A 16,940-nucleotide genomic window follows, 5' to 3' on the forward strand; every position below is an offset into this window, starting at 1 on the left:
GTGCGCATCCTGTCGTGGTAGTGCTAACACGTTTCATTCATGTTGAAGATGCAATGGAGTCCACTGGTCGTGGACTAGAGGTGCGGACGCGTTGGGACGGGGAAGTACTTCTATTCTCTGGGAATCAAACGAATGGCGTCAAGTACATTTAAATAGGACACTGCAACAACGTCAGCTACATAGAAGAAAGTGCGTTTGATTTGGCATTGTATGCTCGGAGCAAACCATATTTGCTTGCGTAGGCCCTGCACTTTTGTTCGAAATTTTTGTTGATGCGGACCCTTATGGTTCGGGGATACGTGCTATATATATATATATATATATATATATATATATATATATATATATATATATATATATATATATATATATATATATATATATATATATATATATATATATATATATATAGGCCAAGTTGGTCAACGAAAATCACACTATATCAAAATTAAGATGCCAGATACGATTTTAAGACCGGCGGTGTTTGATCGTAAGACTTCTGACAACGGAGAGCCGTAGGTCTTATAGTTGTATTTTGCACTATGTTTTCTTTTTATCTTTCTTTTTGGGTGGAACAGCTTGGCCAGCGTTAGCCGGGACACACGATATATCAACGCTCTGGCGACGGGGAAGAGGCGACGCTAAGTGGAAATAAGTCTACCTCATGCGCGCTCAACAGCGTTTTAAAGAAAGAAGAGACTTTGCCTTCAATCAGCTTAGAGCACAGCAGTGTAGGAGGAGTACCTTCCTATTACAACATATCACTCCACAATGTGTTGCTGGAAACGTAGAAAACAAAGATGTTCACACATTCGACCATATAGCGACGAAAAGGTGGTACGAATATCAAAGGCGCTCACCAGAAGCCAGCTTCTGTCCGATGTGCGGCGGCATCCCATGTTGCTCTAGCCACCGGGTCGCTCTCTCCGATAATCAAGAGTTGCGCAGCAGCGGATTACAAAGGCAGAGACCGGGGAGCTCAGATTTCGATGCGCGACATGCCTCTGCGTGGCTTCCGACACCTCGAGACGCGGAAGCCGATCGGCGCGCCAGCAACTCGGCCTGACACCGGGCACAAATAGCGCCGGCGTGCGCCGTTGTTGTTGTCCAGGTAGCGCAGAGTCCCGAGCGCCACTTCTCGCTGCCCTCGAGAGGCCCGCGCTTTATAATCTCGGCCGCGGGACGCCGGCGCAGCAGCGCAAGAGAATCGAGTCACGCTCCAGGGGAAATCCGGATCCCTCCACCCCGCGCTTCTCCTGACCGACCGACCGCCGCGCCTCGGAACGCGTGTCAAGTGCAAGGCCTGCGGCCGGCCGGCTCGCGAGGAGCGCACAGACACACGCACGCTCGAGCCGTTGCTGCGAGGAAAGCGACGCGCGATAACCGGGTCGTCCCGTTCTGGTGCGGCGGCTTGCTGAGCGCAGCAGAGCCTGCAGAATGGCGTGCCATCGGGACCCATTCGTGACGCCCCGGGATGCGTGCGGAGGGAAGGGGGCGCCGCCGCTATGCCCAGCGTGCCGCAGCATTCGGGTCCGCCGGCCCTCCACCTGAGTCGGCAGCGAGCGACGACCCTGAATGAAACGCCCGCTCGAGCTGAAGCAGCGCCGAAATACAATCCGCCGGATGCCCTCTTAGCGTGCCGCTCGGGAGCGAAACGAAAGAAAAAACTGTTGGGTCATCATGTTGGCCGTATATACAGGGTGGTCATTTTAAAATTTTACGTAACTTTGCAGCGAAGCTGTTGACCGCTCGGTGGTCGGCGTTTTTGGTGTCCGTCCGTAAGCAGAAATTATCATCTGCAATGGCTCATACCCCCGTAAGCAAGCAAACAAATGCTATCGCTCGTACCCCCATAGGGTAGAGGCAACAAGCACTCAGCAAACCAGGTCGTGGAAGAGCGTCAAAATTTCAATAATGCGTTTACGCACCTCGGCAGCCCACCTCTGTCGCAGGACGTTATTTTAGGCTATCCAGGCCTTGCTTGGTTTTTTTTTTTAAAGCATGGGCCTGGACTGTAGGCTTTAAGTTCTCCAAACAGCTTACTATGTGCTTTACATCGGTCCCCATCATCGACACCCATCGTGCACCGTTTTCTTCCCTCTTTCTTTCCCTCTTCCCCTTCCCCCAGCGCATAGTAGCTGGCTAGAGGAATGTACCTCATGCCTACCTCTCTGCATTTCGTATCATTAAACCTTTCTCTCTCTCTCACTCAGCAAAGTGAAGCGAACATTCCATACATTCTTAGGCATCACGCATACAACATACAGAACAGTATACGTTTCAATAAAGGACAAGCTAAAAAAACATTAATCCGAACCACATAATTGATGATAAGGCGCCCCTGATTACAATGCGAAGCACGTAGCGCTTCCCGCATACGCTTCCCGGTAAAGATTACTGTTACGCAAACTGCCGCGGCGACTGCAGCTTGCGACGTGGGGAGGGATGTCCCTATAGCCTTTCGTACATAAAATAACCAGCCTAGCAAATGATTTAAAGGCTGTTGCAGCACCACTATGGATGGCGCCGTGCTGTCAAAATTACCATTACTGTCATTACTCTAAAGCAATAAAACATTGCATGCTCACCTGAGCCATTGTAGTGGTGGTTTTCAATAGCTTCGCTGGGCATCCACTTTCGCAGGGCCGGGATGGCGAGTCAATTATTTTTTAAAATCGTCCGTGGCAGATAGCATATTTCTTGTCTTGAGTTGTATTATTCGAAGAGGCGCACATTATTAGCCCCAGAAATTGGAACACATGCTCAACTAATGAACGAAATTCTCAAGTAAATTTCTTAATTACGTTAGGCCAATTTACGACTTGTATAGCCGGTGAGCTTGCAAGACGTATTCACTTGAAATGCATTTCCAAGACGACACCAGATTCGACACATTGTTTCCCAAAGTGTGGGTCCAAATATACGGGCGTTCCAGTTACTTTGGGCTTCAATGCGTAAAACAGCGTTTTGTTAAAAAAGTAAGTGGAACAAGTGCATTTTTACGGAAAGTTTGGTGGCGCATGTCTTCAAGCTGGCGTCATTCTGGAAATTCATTCCAAGTGGATACGCCTTGCAAACTCACTGGCTACAATTCGTAAATTGCAATATGTGCCATAAAGTAAATAATTCGAAAGATAATTAGGGGATTTTTGTTAATTAGTTGAATATCTTTTTCGATTTATCGTGAAGGTAATGTCCACCTCTAAATAATCCAGCTCATGGAATGTTCCCCCGTGGAAGACCTGAGCCCGGGTTGCGTTAAACCTTGCCGGGCGTACAAGAAAGTTGTATCCATCCATCCATCCATGGACTTGAATTATGTTACCTGCAACAGGCTACTTCTTAAAAATTCCATTGAACTCAAAAATGATCACCCGTATATGGCCGTGCGCTTACATACATTGACTAAATTTCTATGTATGTATGTATGTATGTATGTATGTATGTATGTATGTATGTATGTATGTATGTATGTATGTATGTATGTATGTATGTATGTATGTATGTATGTATGTATGTATGTATGTATGTATGTATGTATGTATGTATGTATCGGGCGTTTCAAACACTTTCAAAAGTTTTTTAAAGGTTGCCTGTGGCAGGTAGCACAGGTCTAGTTCATGAGGTGGTCTACACGAAGAGGCAGACATTACTTGAAAAAATATTTTAATACATAAACGACTAATTAACGAAAATTCACTAATTATGTTTCTAGCTAATTGCCTTATGCCCGATATTGCAATTTACAAGTTCCAGCCGTGGAGTTTTCAAGGCGGATCCACTTAGAACGAATTCTCAGAATGACGCTAATTTCGAGATATTAATTCCCGAACTTTGCGCAGATGTGTATTGGCGTCCCAGTCCCAGTTAAAACGTCGTTGTATACATTCCAACACAAAAGTGGAACGCCAATGCGTTTCCCCGAAAAGTTCGGGAATGATTATCTCGAAGCTTGTGTCATCCTAAGCATTCGTTCCAAGTGGATCCGTCTTGCGAGCTCCATGGCTAGAATTTGTAAATTGCAATATACACCATAAGCTAATTAGTTAATTTTAATTAGTGAAATTCTGATAATTGTTTGATCATGCATTCGAAATTCTTTTTCAGGTAGTTTCCGCCGCTTCGAGTAGACCACTTCATGAACTAGAATTCTGCTATCTGCCACAGGCAACCTTCAAGAATTTTTGAAAGAGTTAGCTGAAACACCTTGTATGTACTGTCTGAAATATGTTTATTGAAGCGAGAGCATCGAATTGCCATTGAGCAATAAAGCCGGCTTCTGTAGCAGCAAAAGGGCACTTAAATTCCCATTGGCTGTGACGCCACGTCAGGAACATGCCTCGACAGAGCAGAGCGGGCGAATCTGAACACCTGCCGTTTTCGCTAGCGCGCCAGGTGTTGCGTGAGGGAGAGGGCATCACCGCGACGCCACGTCACCAGCGCGCCTCGACGGAACAGATGGGCGACGCGACGCCGCGGGGCGACGCGGGTCGTCGGCGAGGAAGTCGCGTGGCGCGAGCGTGCGGGTGCCATCATCTTGCTCTCGGAAGCCGGCGTGCAGCACGCATCCTTCTCTCTCTCTCTCTTACTCCCACTGGGCGCACGCTGCTGCGTGCGCCTGCGGGCCTTGGTGGCCGCTGCTGCCTCCCAGGTCTCTCGTCGCGTAGGACGTAGGTGGCATGCGGCGTGGGCACCGGAGGCCGCTGCTGCTTGCTGGCTTGGATAGCACGCACCGCTATGCTACATTACTCGCAGCGCAAAACTCGAAGAATCGCTCAGTGGCGCTCAATGAGACATTAATCCTTTCGTATTCAAAACTCATAAGTGCTTAGGTTTCCTCGGAATTTGTTATTTTTTTTTCAAAGCATACTTCCGTTCTAGATTATTCGTCCTCTGCCGGAAGGGAATTGGGAGGGGGTGTCAGGGTGGGACTAGCTAAGTCGTAGCAGGGTTACACAAGAGCTTGGCTTCTCTGCCAAGCTCCTGACTGTGGCCCTGACTGTGATGGGGCTATATTTTCCGCTCAAAATACCAAAAGGATACCCTGACGGGAATCAGGATACTGAAACTAGTATTTGTCCATGTCATCATTTCTTCTATGTCAAATCACTCATGTCCATCTGAAGCAGAAAACGCAAGGAGGAGCAGGGCTGCTACTTTGAGTTTGCGTAGAACTATCTATCCAAGCTGTAGAACAGCGAAGAGCGAAACACTGTTCAATTTCTAATTAATTTGCAAATTTAGTTTGCAGTACTAGTTACCATTAACCAGTAGCCCTAACGAGGCCATCACTTGTGGGCTGTCACTAAGACCTGAAGCTAAACACGATTTCCTGCGGACACTTTCTGTACTGCAGAAGAGGCATGGTTGCTTGTGTTATACAGTGACACCCCTGCACAAGCAAGCTTTCTCATGAAGTACTGGCATGTGCATGCCGCTTCTTGTGTATCCGCCCTGAAGAATTTTTTTCGCCGTCTGGAGTCTTTAAAAAGCAGGGTGAATCTCTTTCTCTTTCTTTCTTTCTCTCTTTTTTCTTTTTATAGCTGCAGATAACGTTTTTCTTACAACATATATATATATATATGGTATTTAATTGTACTTCTGCGTGCCGAAGTCGGAAGCACATATAGGAAGAGAACACCCTGAGGATTCGTGTTTTTTCTTGTTTCTTGTTTAATATGACTGCGACAATATGGGAAATTTGGCTACTGAGGAGCCCGCTATGCGAAAATCGTAGGTGAAGGAAAAAAAGGAAGACACTAAACGAGAAAACAGTGCAACTAGAAAAAAATATAAATAATCCAAAGCTTTTACAACTGAAAAATTTGAAGTTTTACGGGCCAATACCACGATATGATTATGAGGCACGCTGTAGTGGCGGCTCCGGATTAATTGTCACCACCTGGGGTTCTTTAACGCATAGGCAATACACAGTAAACGGGCGCTTTTGCATTTCTCCCCCAGCGCTCACAATGGCTTAGAGTGGAAGAAAAACACTGCATACCAAGAACTTCACAGAAAGTTGAGTGCATATCCCAGTTTTACTATTTTTTTTTAAATACGCAAATCTTAAGACAATAGAAAATCTGCACGCCAACAACGCGGGTAGGCGCGCTATTCTTTCACTTTCCGCGATGTCTAATCTCAGTTCATTTTGTATGCGTGCGTCTGTAGATGCTCCGGTGACCCCAATATCAACTGCGCATTTTCTGCCACACATCGAAGGCGCCGTGGCTGGCTTAAATATCGAAAAGAAAGGCACTCGCCCATTTGGATTATCTGTCTGCGCACGTAAATAGCATTACCGAAGAGCATGATTCTGTCCTGGGAGCGCCAATTAACACGCTGATTCTTTCTCGTTCAGCACAAGAATGGAGCACTGTAGAAGGAAGTCAACATATATATACGGCAACTGAACGTTTCCTTTTCTATATAGAGTATCTAGCATAGCGTGTAACGCTGTTGGTATCAATCTCGACTGGCTCTTTGCCCGTTGTGCCTTCGCTGCCTGCAGGGCCAGTGACCCCGGCTGTAGGTACCTTGTGTCTTCGCTCGGGTGCCTTCGTCCGCCGCTGGCAGTGACAGGATCCGCAGTGCCGCTCCGTGTTCCCCGTCCCCGGCGCTTTTTCCGTGCATCGGTGCTAATTAACGGCTCGGCGAAAAGACCCAGCGGAGATCTTGAAGGCGAACGGGGGAAGGGGCTCGCGCTCGAAAAAGTAAACAGCGTCGACAGCGCGGCGAACACACGGGAGCGTAGAAAAGTGGGCACCTCGGGGGCGCGTCCTATTCTTCCATGTAAGCTTATCCGGTGTGAAATGCACGTGGCACCGTCGACATGATGTCTAAAGGCGGCGCAGGTCATACCCGCGGTGTTGGAAGGAGGCCTGGTCGTAAAGAACGCACTCGCACTTTTGAATCGTATGAAGGAGTCCTCGCGTATGTAGAGCCCGATAGAGACCTCGAGGATAAACTTGATGGAACCCGTAAATTGTCATGTACTAAAGACCTGCGTAACAGCCTAATTGAATGGTTAATAGATTTACCTCGTTTTGTTAGATTTCTGGCTTTGGCATACGGGGTCATGGGTGGCATTAGTCGACGTCTTAAGGCCTTAGGTCAGACATGGCAGCCTCTGGACATAGGCGTATACTTACTGGGGGGACAGGCGGGAGGGGGGGGGTAGCACTTGCCCCCCACTGTCAGAAGCTGAGGGGTGGGGGGCAAGTATGCCATTATTCCCCCCTTTACACACTTTTGAAAGCGGGCACTTTCGCTTGCACGTTGGAAACTCCAACAAAACTACCAATTGACGCTAAATTTTCTTGATAACGCGGTCGAAGCGCCGCTCTGACCCCGCACGAAATGCGAAAAGCAATGTAATAGGCACAGAAATGTTTCAAAATCCCGGCTTTGCTCGCACCGCATCGAAAGAGTGCGCGCGCAGCTACACTTCGCGCCAGTAACTTGCTTCGGGACAAAGCCAAATTAATGTCACGGTTTTATTTTTCATTAGAGTGTATACGTGTTGAAAAAACAGGTTCGTGAAAAAAATAAATAAAAGCGAGATAAGCAGACCGGCAAGCCACTCACGTGTACAGAAAAGGCAAAATCGATGCGTTCAAGAAAGTAGATATACCACTTCTAAATAAGCCGTATTGGCAATCAGGAGGTCTGAAAAAAAAAACATAAGATATCAGTGTGCCTTTATTATCTATGAATCCGTAAGCTCCGTTGAACACCAGCTGCTGCCGAGAGGACGTGTTCAAATAGGTCTTCTCTTGCAGCTACGCAGTACTGGGTCCGCTTTATCATATCTTCAGTGGCTTTCTTGATGACCGACAACGGAATTCTGCGTCAGACATCCGTTATCCTTGCCTCGAACTAATCTGACTTCCGTCTAAATTATGTAAGCACGATCTTTCACATAACCCCAAAGAAAGAAACAGAGTGGAGAGAGTTCAGGTCCTAGCCAGCCAATTTACAGGCCCGTGCCTTTTAATCTATTTGCGCATGAAAAGTCGCATCCAGCCAGTTTCGTGCTCGGCTGCTGCTGTGTGCATGTGCCACATCTTGCTGATGCCACAAAAGTAGAAGACGTGACAGCGGGACTTCGCCGCGAAACTCATCCGTCACGCCTTCAAGGATTTCGTTCACGTAACGCGGTGCAGTTTCACTGTGGGATCGAAGAAGATGAGACCGATTATAGTAACAGCGTAAATACCGAACGACACATTGAGCGACCACTGGTACTGGTACCGATTCCGCTTTACCCAGTTTAGATTGGAGCCCCTCCAAGAGTGTGCATTATGCAAATTTAACGAGGCGTTTCTTCGAAAATTGGCTTCAACTGTGCACATGATGTGGTTCAAAAGGTCCGGGGACTCATCGGCTTTTGTGAGAACCCAATTCGAGAAATCTAGACGATTCTACAGGTCCCTATCTACTAAGCATTAGTGCTGGTTAAGGTGGTGCGGGTTAAAGGCCATCATTTAGCATCCTCCAAACTGATGACTTGGAAATTGGTGCCTGGGCGGCCGCGTCCCGCACGCTAGCATGACGCTTTGAGGCCATAACTGCTACAACATCCGTGCCTAGGCAAGGACTCAAAGATGGAGTCATCCGCTGCTGTTTCTTGAAGCTGCCGGTTTGTCGCAGGTTTTCATAATTTCTGATTATAGTCGATGAGGTTGGTCTACCGCCACACTTCCATGACTGTTATATAATATATATATGCGGTCTCCCTCATCTTTCCATCTGCAGATCCCAAGGCAAGAGCCATGTTTACCTTCTGCTCATTAGAGAAAGGCATGGCATCTGCGACGAAACAAACCGCACCTTTAACCCTTTACACTGACGTTCTCGATTGGCTTTCGTGGCAAAACAACAACAACAACAACAACCGTGCACTTTATCTACGCTAAGACAATTCAGCTATCACACATTGTTTCCAACTAACACCAAACGTGACGTGTTTCTTCGGGCTGGGCGCGGCAGGTAAGGCACTAGTTCGATCACTATGTTTTTCTTTATTTCCTTTATTTCGTTCTGGATAACTGAGAGGGAGCCTGTTCGAGGGTGCTGCTTTATGAACCGGGTGGGAGCGCAGTCACGTGGTATCCTCCACATTTCGTGGGGTTTATTTATAAGCCGGAAAAAAAATTGTACGCAATTAGTACGTCGCTCAAAATACCGCAGTTAGATGTCCCTTGGTTGTGCCTTCAAATACCTCAGTGACACTTTGATAATTAGGATAGTACGTCTCGAGTTAGATAATTTCAATTGCCTAATTAAATCTCAGCAACGAAAAAACTACTGGCAGCTACTCCACTGTACTGCAAACAATATGCATTATAGGGTTTCTTCGAATAACGCATTGCCCTTTCTTTTAAACCTTGGTGCATGATAGTTACTTGAAACACCCTGTATATATTTATGACCTTTGCATGCAACTATTTCCATCCCTAATAAATTTTGTAAATTAGAATTTTTTTCATGAGTCCTTAGCATTGCTTACTGGAAAGAAAAGCAATAATGAGACACATAGCTTTCACGTGCATTTCACACACCATTGATAAAAGACTCTGCCGAAGGGGTCACTGAAGTCTATAGGTTTTTTTTTTTCAGGGTCAAAAAGCACGCAAAGCAATTTGAAGCGTGGTGAACATACAGCTACATATTCATTCTCTAGGCATAGGCTATCCATATCTTTTGAAATAATGTTTAAAATATAATAAAGTTTGTCCTGTGTGTATATTTAAATATATTGTATATGTGCATGGCATTTACAGTGGAACATTAAAGCAATGTTTAAGTAAGAAAATACGCAATCCCTATTGTCAGGATTTGCAGAAATAAAGTGAAAGTGTGAATTAGATGCCGTGCATGTCCGCGCCAACAATGATGCAGTAAGCTATTAGCCCCAGTAAAATTTCAAGTGAAAAGGTCGAGGAAAGTTAAAAGCGACCTTAAATTATGCGGGGGACAAAGCTTGGGTAATGGCACTTTAAGTGTGTGTGTGGGTGGGGGGGGGGGGGGGAGGGGGCTTCGGCATCGCTCAGGGGGGCGGGTGGGGGTGCTCAGCCCACCCCTGGAAAACCCCGGAGGGGGCTCGGGCCCCGGAGCCACCTCCCCCCCCCCCCCTCCCCTAGTCGGCGCCTATGGTCTGCGGTTTGGTAAAGTCTCCTGAATACAGGCGCGTATTCCGTCGGTGTATTATTCCCTCCTCCTGCTCCTCGTTCTCGTCCTCAGCGCGTACATTACGAAATCCCCCTATATTTCAGAAGCGGAAGTGTTGCTATAATGGAAGGTCATGCGGTGACATGGACTGGAGCTCGATAAATGCGGTGAGAGCGCTGTACACAGTCAGCGTCATGCGTACTTACTCCATCTGCTTTTCCTTTTCCTTCTCCATTTCTCCAACGTAAAATAGTAGTCCAGAGGAAACGCTCCCTCGGCCAACCTCTGTGCTTTTCTCATATTAAAGATGTTCTCTTTCTGAAGTGCGCGCTGCTTCTGAGACCAATGAATGATCCTCAAAAAGTAAAGGATTTTTGACGAAGTTCGTTTAAGGTTTCTCTTAAAGTGCAACTCCGGCGCTTTTTTTGTTATGTCAAGGTAATTGAATATTTAGGTTCCCAAGACACCCCTTAGACGCGTCTGATAGTAGCATTGTTTCGCTCATTCGAGAATAATTTTAAATGAGCAAAAAAGCGCAAAAACTAAATCGAACCTTTACCAAGCAGCCGAGCGAACCTGATCGTGTGACGCCATGCTCCACTGCGGAAGGCGCGCAAAGCATGCCGGTCTCTCCCGCTGGCAGCGAAGAGCAGACGCTCGGCTGAATCGTGACCGTGCCGGATCTTCGAGTGTCAATGTCAGCTACACCAGCGCTTCGGATCTGTAAAATATCGACATATATGATTCTGACGAATTCGATAGTCACGAATCTCCGTTCGCATTCGACCTGCCACCACGGGAGCCAGCGCCCATGTGCTACATATCTTGGTGCAACATGAAGACCAAGGGTAGCCCAAACCACTGATTTGATTGTAATTATACGTGCTACTTGCTATTTTAGGTGTTTTACCCCTTCTCAGGATAACGCTTCGCATGTTCATTGTAAGATGCGGAGCCCGACTTTTCCGCATTTGTATCCCGCAAGAACGCCGCTGACTGTCCAAAGCACCGAACGGTGCATTTGTTTACATCGATCGGCAGGTGCAGCGACCACTCGTCGTTCGCTTGAGATATAATACTAGATGCTCATCATTGACATCAAATAATGTCAGAACATATCAAAACAGGCAGATTTTGTGCATGTAATCACCGTTCCATCACTTTGAATCGCGCTGATATTAACGACCACGCACCTTCGAAAACAGCGAGCGGCGGGAGACTGTAGTACGGGAGCGTTATGCTGCCTACTTATCATTCTTCGTATTCTCTTCACGCTCACAATATGTTCCGTAACGTGGACATAGATGAGGACTTTGCGCGTGTGATCATTCATTGAGAGAACGCGTAGTTTTCTCGCGGAAACGCCGATGCCAGTATAGACACCGTTAGCAGCTGAACGAGGCGGTTGTTTACGCTGCTGTAACGAGGAGCCTACGTTTGCTGCCCATTTGGGATGCGAGGCAAAGCAATGCACCTCGGAAGCTAAATAGTGAGTCGGCATAACAATACGTAAACACAAATCCATCTTCGTAGTCGCATTTAATTTAGGGAGCTGCCGTTGAGTGCGGCGGCAGCTTTCCGTCGAAAACGGCAACGTACCGATGTCGATACTGCTCCGTGTCGTCGCTTCTCGCTTTTCGTGTGTGCACGGTACGAAATGAGGAATGGTTTATTTCAGATCAGTATGGTCAAAACTGAACTACAGAAGGAGTTTTCTTCATCTTGGTGGCTTAATTAGCTTCAGGTCAGTCGCTCAGGTCCGCCAGCTGCAGACGTATGAACTACGCGACTGTGACATACAAGCTTAACCTCGGCTTAACGCCATCGGCATCGGCTCAAACTGTGTGTGCGGATGGCGAAGGCTGCAGTTCGTACAGCCAACAACGCAGCACCACTTGCCTCCCATCTCTTGCACGTCTACAGGGAACGCAACTTCTCGCGACAGCAACTTTTCACGACATGCGCTAGCTTACTATCGTCGACTCCTAGACGCTCTCGTCGCTGTCGTCTGCATGATCTCGGCATGCTCTGCATGGAACATCCCTGACGTCATGCACAATGTGGCCTGTAACTGAGGAGGAGACAAGGTTGGGTGTTAGAGGCAATTAATTGAATTCATTTGTAAAAAATTTGCGCAACTCTCAAACCTGCTTTTTTGAAGACATGACGGAAGTGTTCAGAGGAACGTATACACAGCGAATTTAATCGATATCAGTTAACACCGAAAAATCGCCGTAGTTGCCCTTTAAGCCCTCTCTTTTGCTCTCACTCTCGCTTTCTCTAGGCACGGCGCACGGCAGCCTCCAGAAACACGGCAGCTTCCTGTAATGTCAGTTTTCTTTTGTCAATTGCTGAAGACACGAAAGGTAGATCGCCATCATCATGCTAGGTTGTCTCTTTTGATTAATGTGGGTTCTGCCTTAATATTATTCAGCAGTAATTGGAGTGTCTGACAGTCCTGCATGTGATGTCTGCGGTGCCGAAGAAAACACTGACCACCTATTGTGCCTCTGTCCTCCGTTTGAAGCACAAAGACAATATATCTCCAACTCATTCAGGAAACTAGATAATCGTCTTCTGAGTTAACAGACACTACTAGAACACTGTACCCATCGATATACGGCTCAGAAGGCAATAAAGACACTTTTGTGCTTTCTGAGAACGTCTGGCTTGTGCGAGTGCCTTTGACTTTGCAATGCTGCCCGTGCACGTTTATCTATCCCTATCTCCTCTCTCTATCTTCTTTCTATTCCCCTTCTCTCTTCCCCTGTGCAAAGTAGCCAACCGAACTCTTGACTGGTTAACATCCCTGCCTTCTTGTTCTCTCCCTCTCTCTCTCACTGAATATTGAAACGATGACATGCAAAGAGACCAACACGACGCACAATCGGTTTGCTATACCGTGCGCTGGAACAAGTCCTCGATAAAACACTGCTATTGTACTCTATCTATGTGCTGACAGTTGTTCTTGTGTTGCATTTAGCATGTTTAGCATTTAACATGTTTGTTCTTGTGTTGCATTTAAACACACTCGGGGCTAATATAAACACCCTGAGTGTGTTTGATGCCCGTCTATGGAACACATGACCAGTGTACTGCACTTTAGCATCGCATGTCGGTTATATATATAGTCAGTTAAAATATTTATTTCTCAGACATTTCTTGGATGAGAAATCAGAAAGTTAACTACAGACTATTCAGCGGTCATTACGGTAAATATATGAAGCAGATTGCTGTGGACCCCATGGAGTGAGAGAAAACGGCTTTTGTAACTCCTGATGGGCTTAAGCAGTTCAAGGTCATCCTTCTCGGTCTGTGTAATGCCCCAGCCACATTCTAGCGAATAATGGGCTCTCTGCTTCGTGGGTTCAAGTGGTATACATGCTTGTGTTATTTAGACGGCGTAATTGTGTTTTCGCCTACGTTTGATACACACGTCGAACGCCTCTCAGAGGTTCTTGACGTATTCTACCGTGCCGTACTTTAGCTGAATTCATCGGAGTGCCGCTTTGGCCGTTGCCGCATTCGATCCTTGGTCCAGTTGTGGACACTTCCCGCGTGCAACCTGACCCAGAGAAAATTCTAGCAGTGAAAGACTTCCATGTGCCAAAGTCGACCAAAGATGTTCGCAGCTTTGTGGGGCTCTGCTCCTATTTTCACCGGTTTGTGCCGAATTTTCTCATGACTGCGAAACCGCTCACAGATCTTCTTAAAGAAGACATTCCTTTTACCTGAGGCCCTCTACAAGCCGCGGCGTTTTCCCAGCTGACCACAATCCTCACAACGGGTCCCATTTTTGCCCACTTGGACCCATCAGCCCAAACCGAAGTCCGCACTGACGCGAGTGGTTACGGAATAGGCGCTGTCTTGGCTTAACCCCGACGTGGGGCGAACTGTGTCATCGCTTATGCCAGCAGGCTGTTGTCCGCCTCGGAGTGAACTAACTTTTTCAGAGAACGTGAGTGCCTCGCTCATGTAGGAGCAGTTGCAAAATTTCGCCCTTATCTATTTGGTCGACCATTCACAGAAGTGTCCAACCACCATGCCCTCTGTTGGCTTGCCTCTTTAAATGTCCCTACAGGTAGACTCGCTCGATGGGCACTACGCCTGCAAGAGTACACCTGCACAATCTGCACAAGGATGCGGATTGTTTGTCCCGCCACCCTGTGGCCGACTATGACTCTTCGCGCACTAAATCCTTCGAATGCGTCTTTTCCGTGAGCCAGTTGCTTAACATCGACGACGAGCAGCGTTGGGCTGCCTACTTGAGACAAATAATCGAGCGCCTGGAATCCTTTCCTAGCGACGCCTCTCTTTGCACGTTCACCCTGAAGGACAGTACCTTATATCGGCGTAACATGTACTCAGACGGTCCTGACCTCCTCCTCGTTATACCACACACCTACGCTCCACAGTTCTTCGTGAATTTCACGACGCCCCAACCGCTGGTTACCTTAGTGTTACTCGCACACAGGACCGCGTGCGCCGTCGCTTCTGTTGACCTGGCCTAGCTCGCTCAGTTCGGCGTTATGTCAGCGCCTGCGAGCTCTGTCAGTGCCGGAAGAAACCGTCTACGCTTCCTGCTGGGTATCTTCGACCCACCGACGTCCCACCTGAGCCCTTCTTCCATGTAGGTTTGGACCATATCATACACCTGCTTCAGTAAACAAACGGGTTGCCGTCACTACCAAACACACGACGCGCTATGCAGTGACCCGAGCGCTGGTGACCAGCTGTGGTGCAGACGTGGCGGACTTTCTCCCCTGCAACGTAATTTCAGTACACAGTTCCCCACGTCAATTCCTATCTGACCGAGGCCGTATCTTCCTGTCCAAAGTCATCGATGATGTCCTGTGCTGCTGCTCCACGCCGCACAAGATCACCGCGTTATAGCATCCCCTGATGCTCGAACGGGCTCACCGAGTGCTTGAGGCCAACCTTAACCGACATGCTTTGAAAGTACGTGTCGGCTGACTTTCGTGATTGTGACCTTGCACTGCCAAAGTGACATTTGCATATAATTCTTCCCGTCACGACACTGCTGGATATTCTCCCTTTTACATTTTGTTCGGACGTGAACCAACTTTACCGTTTGACACATTTCTTCCTTCCCATGCAACTTCGACTAGTGAATATGCACGCAACGCCATTGCTCAGGCGGATTACACGTGACAGATAGCACGTAATAGACCCGCCGCTTCTCAAGGCAATCAGAAGCGCCTTCATGACCAGCGACACCACGACTAACGTTTTGCTCCGGCTGCCCTCGTGCTGATTTGGAACCGCTACCAACGTATGGACCTTTCTGAAAAGCTCCTTACTCGCTACGCGGGCCCATACTGCGTCCTTCAACAAGTGACTGTCGTCACGTACGAGATTGTGGCCGCCAGTCCCGCTTCATATTCCGTTCCGTTGTCCAGCGACGTCGTCCACGTTTCGAAACTCAAGCATTACCACTCTTCCTCTGCTGTTGGTCCTTAGTGGCGCCAGGCCAGCGCTTCTGTAGCCGGTGGTCATGCTACGTGCTACTAGAAGACAATCATGTTGACCCTTCGATTTAATGGGACGTACTCAGCGGCCACTGCTGATCTGATGACGACGACGTGCGTTGCTGGATGTTGACTGGCTTCCATGTTGGCCAGTACTTGCTACCCTTGTAAATACAGCCTCTAAATAGCTTCGCTTCTGTGCTTTCACGTAACAATATTTGAAGGTAGACATAAAGGAGCGCTTTTGTGTAAAGCATTTGATTTTTAAGAGCGTTAAATATTTTCTTGTTGCTTGGCAAGCTACCGTTTGACAATTTCCACATCCATAAAAGTGTAGCAATACACAGCCCTTAACGCCATTTATGTACTGCGTACCGATGGATTTGCTTAATGTAGCCCTAAATCACGGAAAACGCGTCCAGTTATGCGTATTTTCAGCCCAGAGACTCGTACTGCATGAAGGAGCTAATTGTGCGTGGTTGTGAAGCACTGCCAATACAATATTATAGTTTCTTTCTTCCGGTTATTTGTGTCTGCTTGAATCAGGCCTTGCTGCGATAGTGCATGAAGGCAACTGGCGAATTAAAACATAAAGCGATGAAGGAAATTCTGAGTTCACATCTAGGCGCTTTCGGACACGTGACAACGGAGAAGCAGTTTTATCTCTTCTGGCGACTGAAACACTGAAAGTTATTGATTTTATTACCCCAAATCTTCACATGAGCGGTGCCGTAATTGAGAATTTTGGAGAACTTTTCTCTACATACATTGAAATTTCAAAAACCAAACTATTGTATTCAGTGGCACCGTATGAATACAGCCATCATGACAAACTTCGTGTTCAGCTGCCGAAAGGAAAAGCTGCGTAGTCACACTGCTGACAGTGAAACTGGCTTCCTTTTTAGCCGACGTGCTGTGTTAACAACAAAAATCACTAGCGCTCCACTGCAATTTTTGTGCGAGCTTTTGCGTCGTTCGCGGTCCTGAACTCCTGCTTGCGCATCTCCTACACGTACGTATATAAATCGAAGTAATGAACTCGAAATGGCATTAAAAATGATTTTTTGTTAACTCGCGGTAAAGAAAGGGAGAAAAACAAGAGAGCCGGCAGAATTATCCAGACATATACGAACGTGAGCTCATACGGCCAACGAACATTCAGAGAGCGAACGTGCATTCGTACGCACGGAGTGAAATTGAAAAGCCGTATCGCGCTTAGCCACGGTGATAAGAGCGAAGGTGAGGCCTTCGCGAACAAGGTGGATCCGGAAGCGA

At 47.3% G+C, this 16,940-nt stretch overlaps 2 protein-coding genes across 3 annotated transcripts in view; one reads left to right on the top strand and one right to left on the bottom strand.

Annotated features, from left to right (window-relative positions):
- The window catches only part of LOC135906058 (uncharacterized), a 13,367-nt gene extending 11,950 nt beyond the window's left edge, over positions 1 to 1,417 (bottom strand). Inside the window, exon 1 of the mRNA XM_065437207.1 lies at positions 861 to 1,417. Coding sequence (XP_065293279.1) covers positions 861 to 899 — 39 coding nt within the window. The 5' untranslated portion in view covers positions 900 to 1,417. The remainder of the gene's footprint in view (positions 1 to 860) is intronic.
- The window catches only part of LOC135906061 (QRFP-like peptide receptor), a 748,894-nt gene that overhangs the window by 645,995 nt on the left and 85,959 nt on the right, over positions 1 to 16,940 (top strand). The window lies entirely within an intron of this gene.

Source organism: Dermacentor albipictus, chromosome 1 (assembly GCF_038994185.2).
Source record: "Dermacentor albipictus isolate Rhodes 1998 colony chromosome 1, USDA_Dalb.pri_finalv2, whole genome shotgun sequence".
NCBI lineage: Eukaryota > Metazoa > Arthropoda > Arachnida > Ixodida > Ixodidae > Dermacentor > Dermacentor albipictus.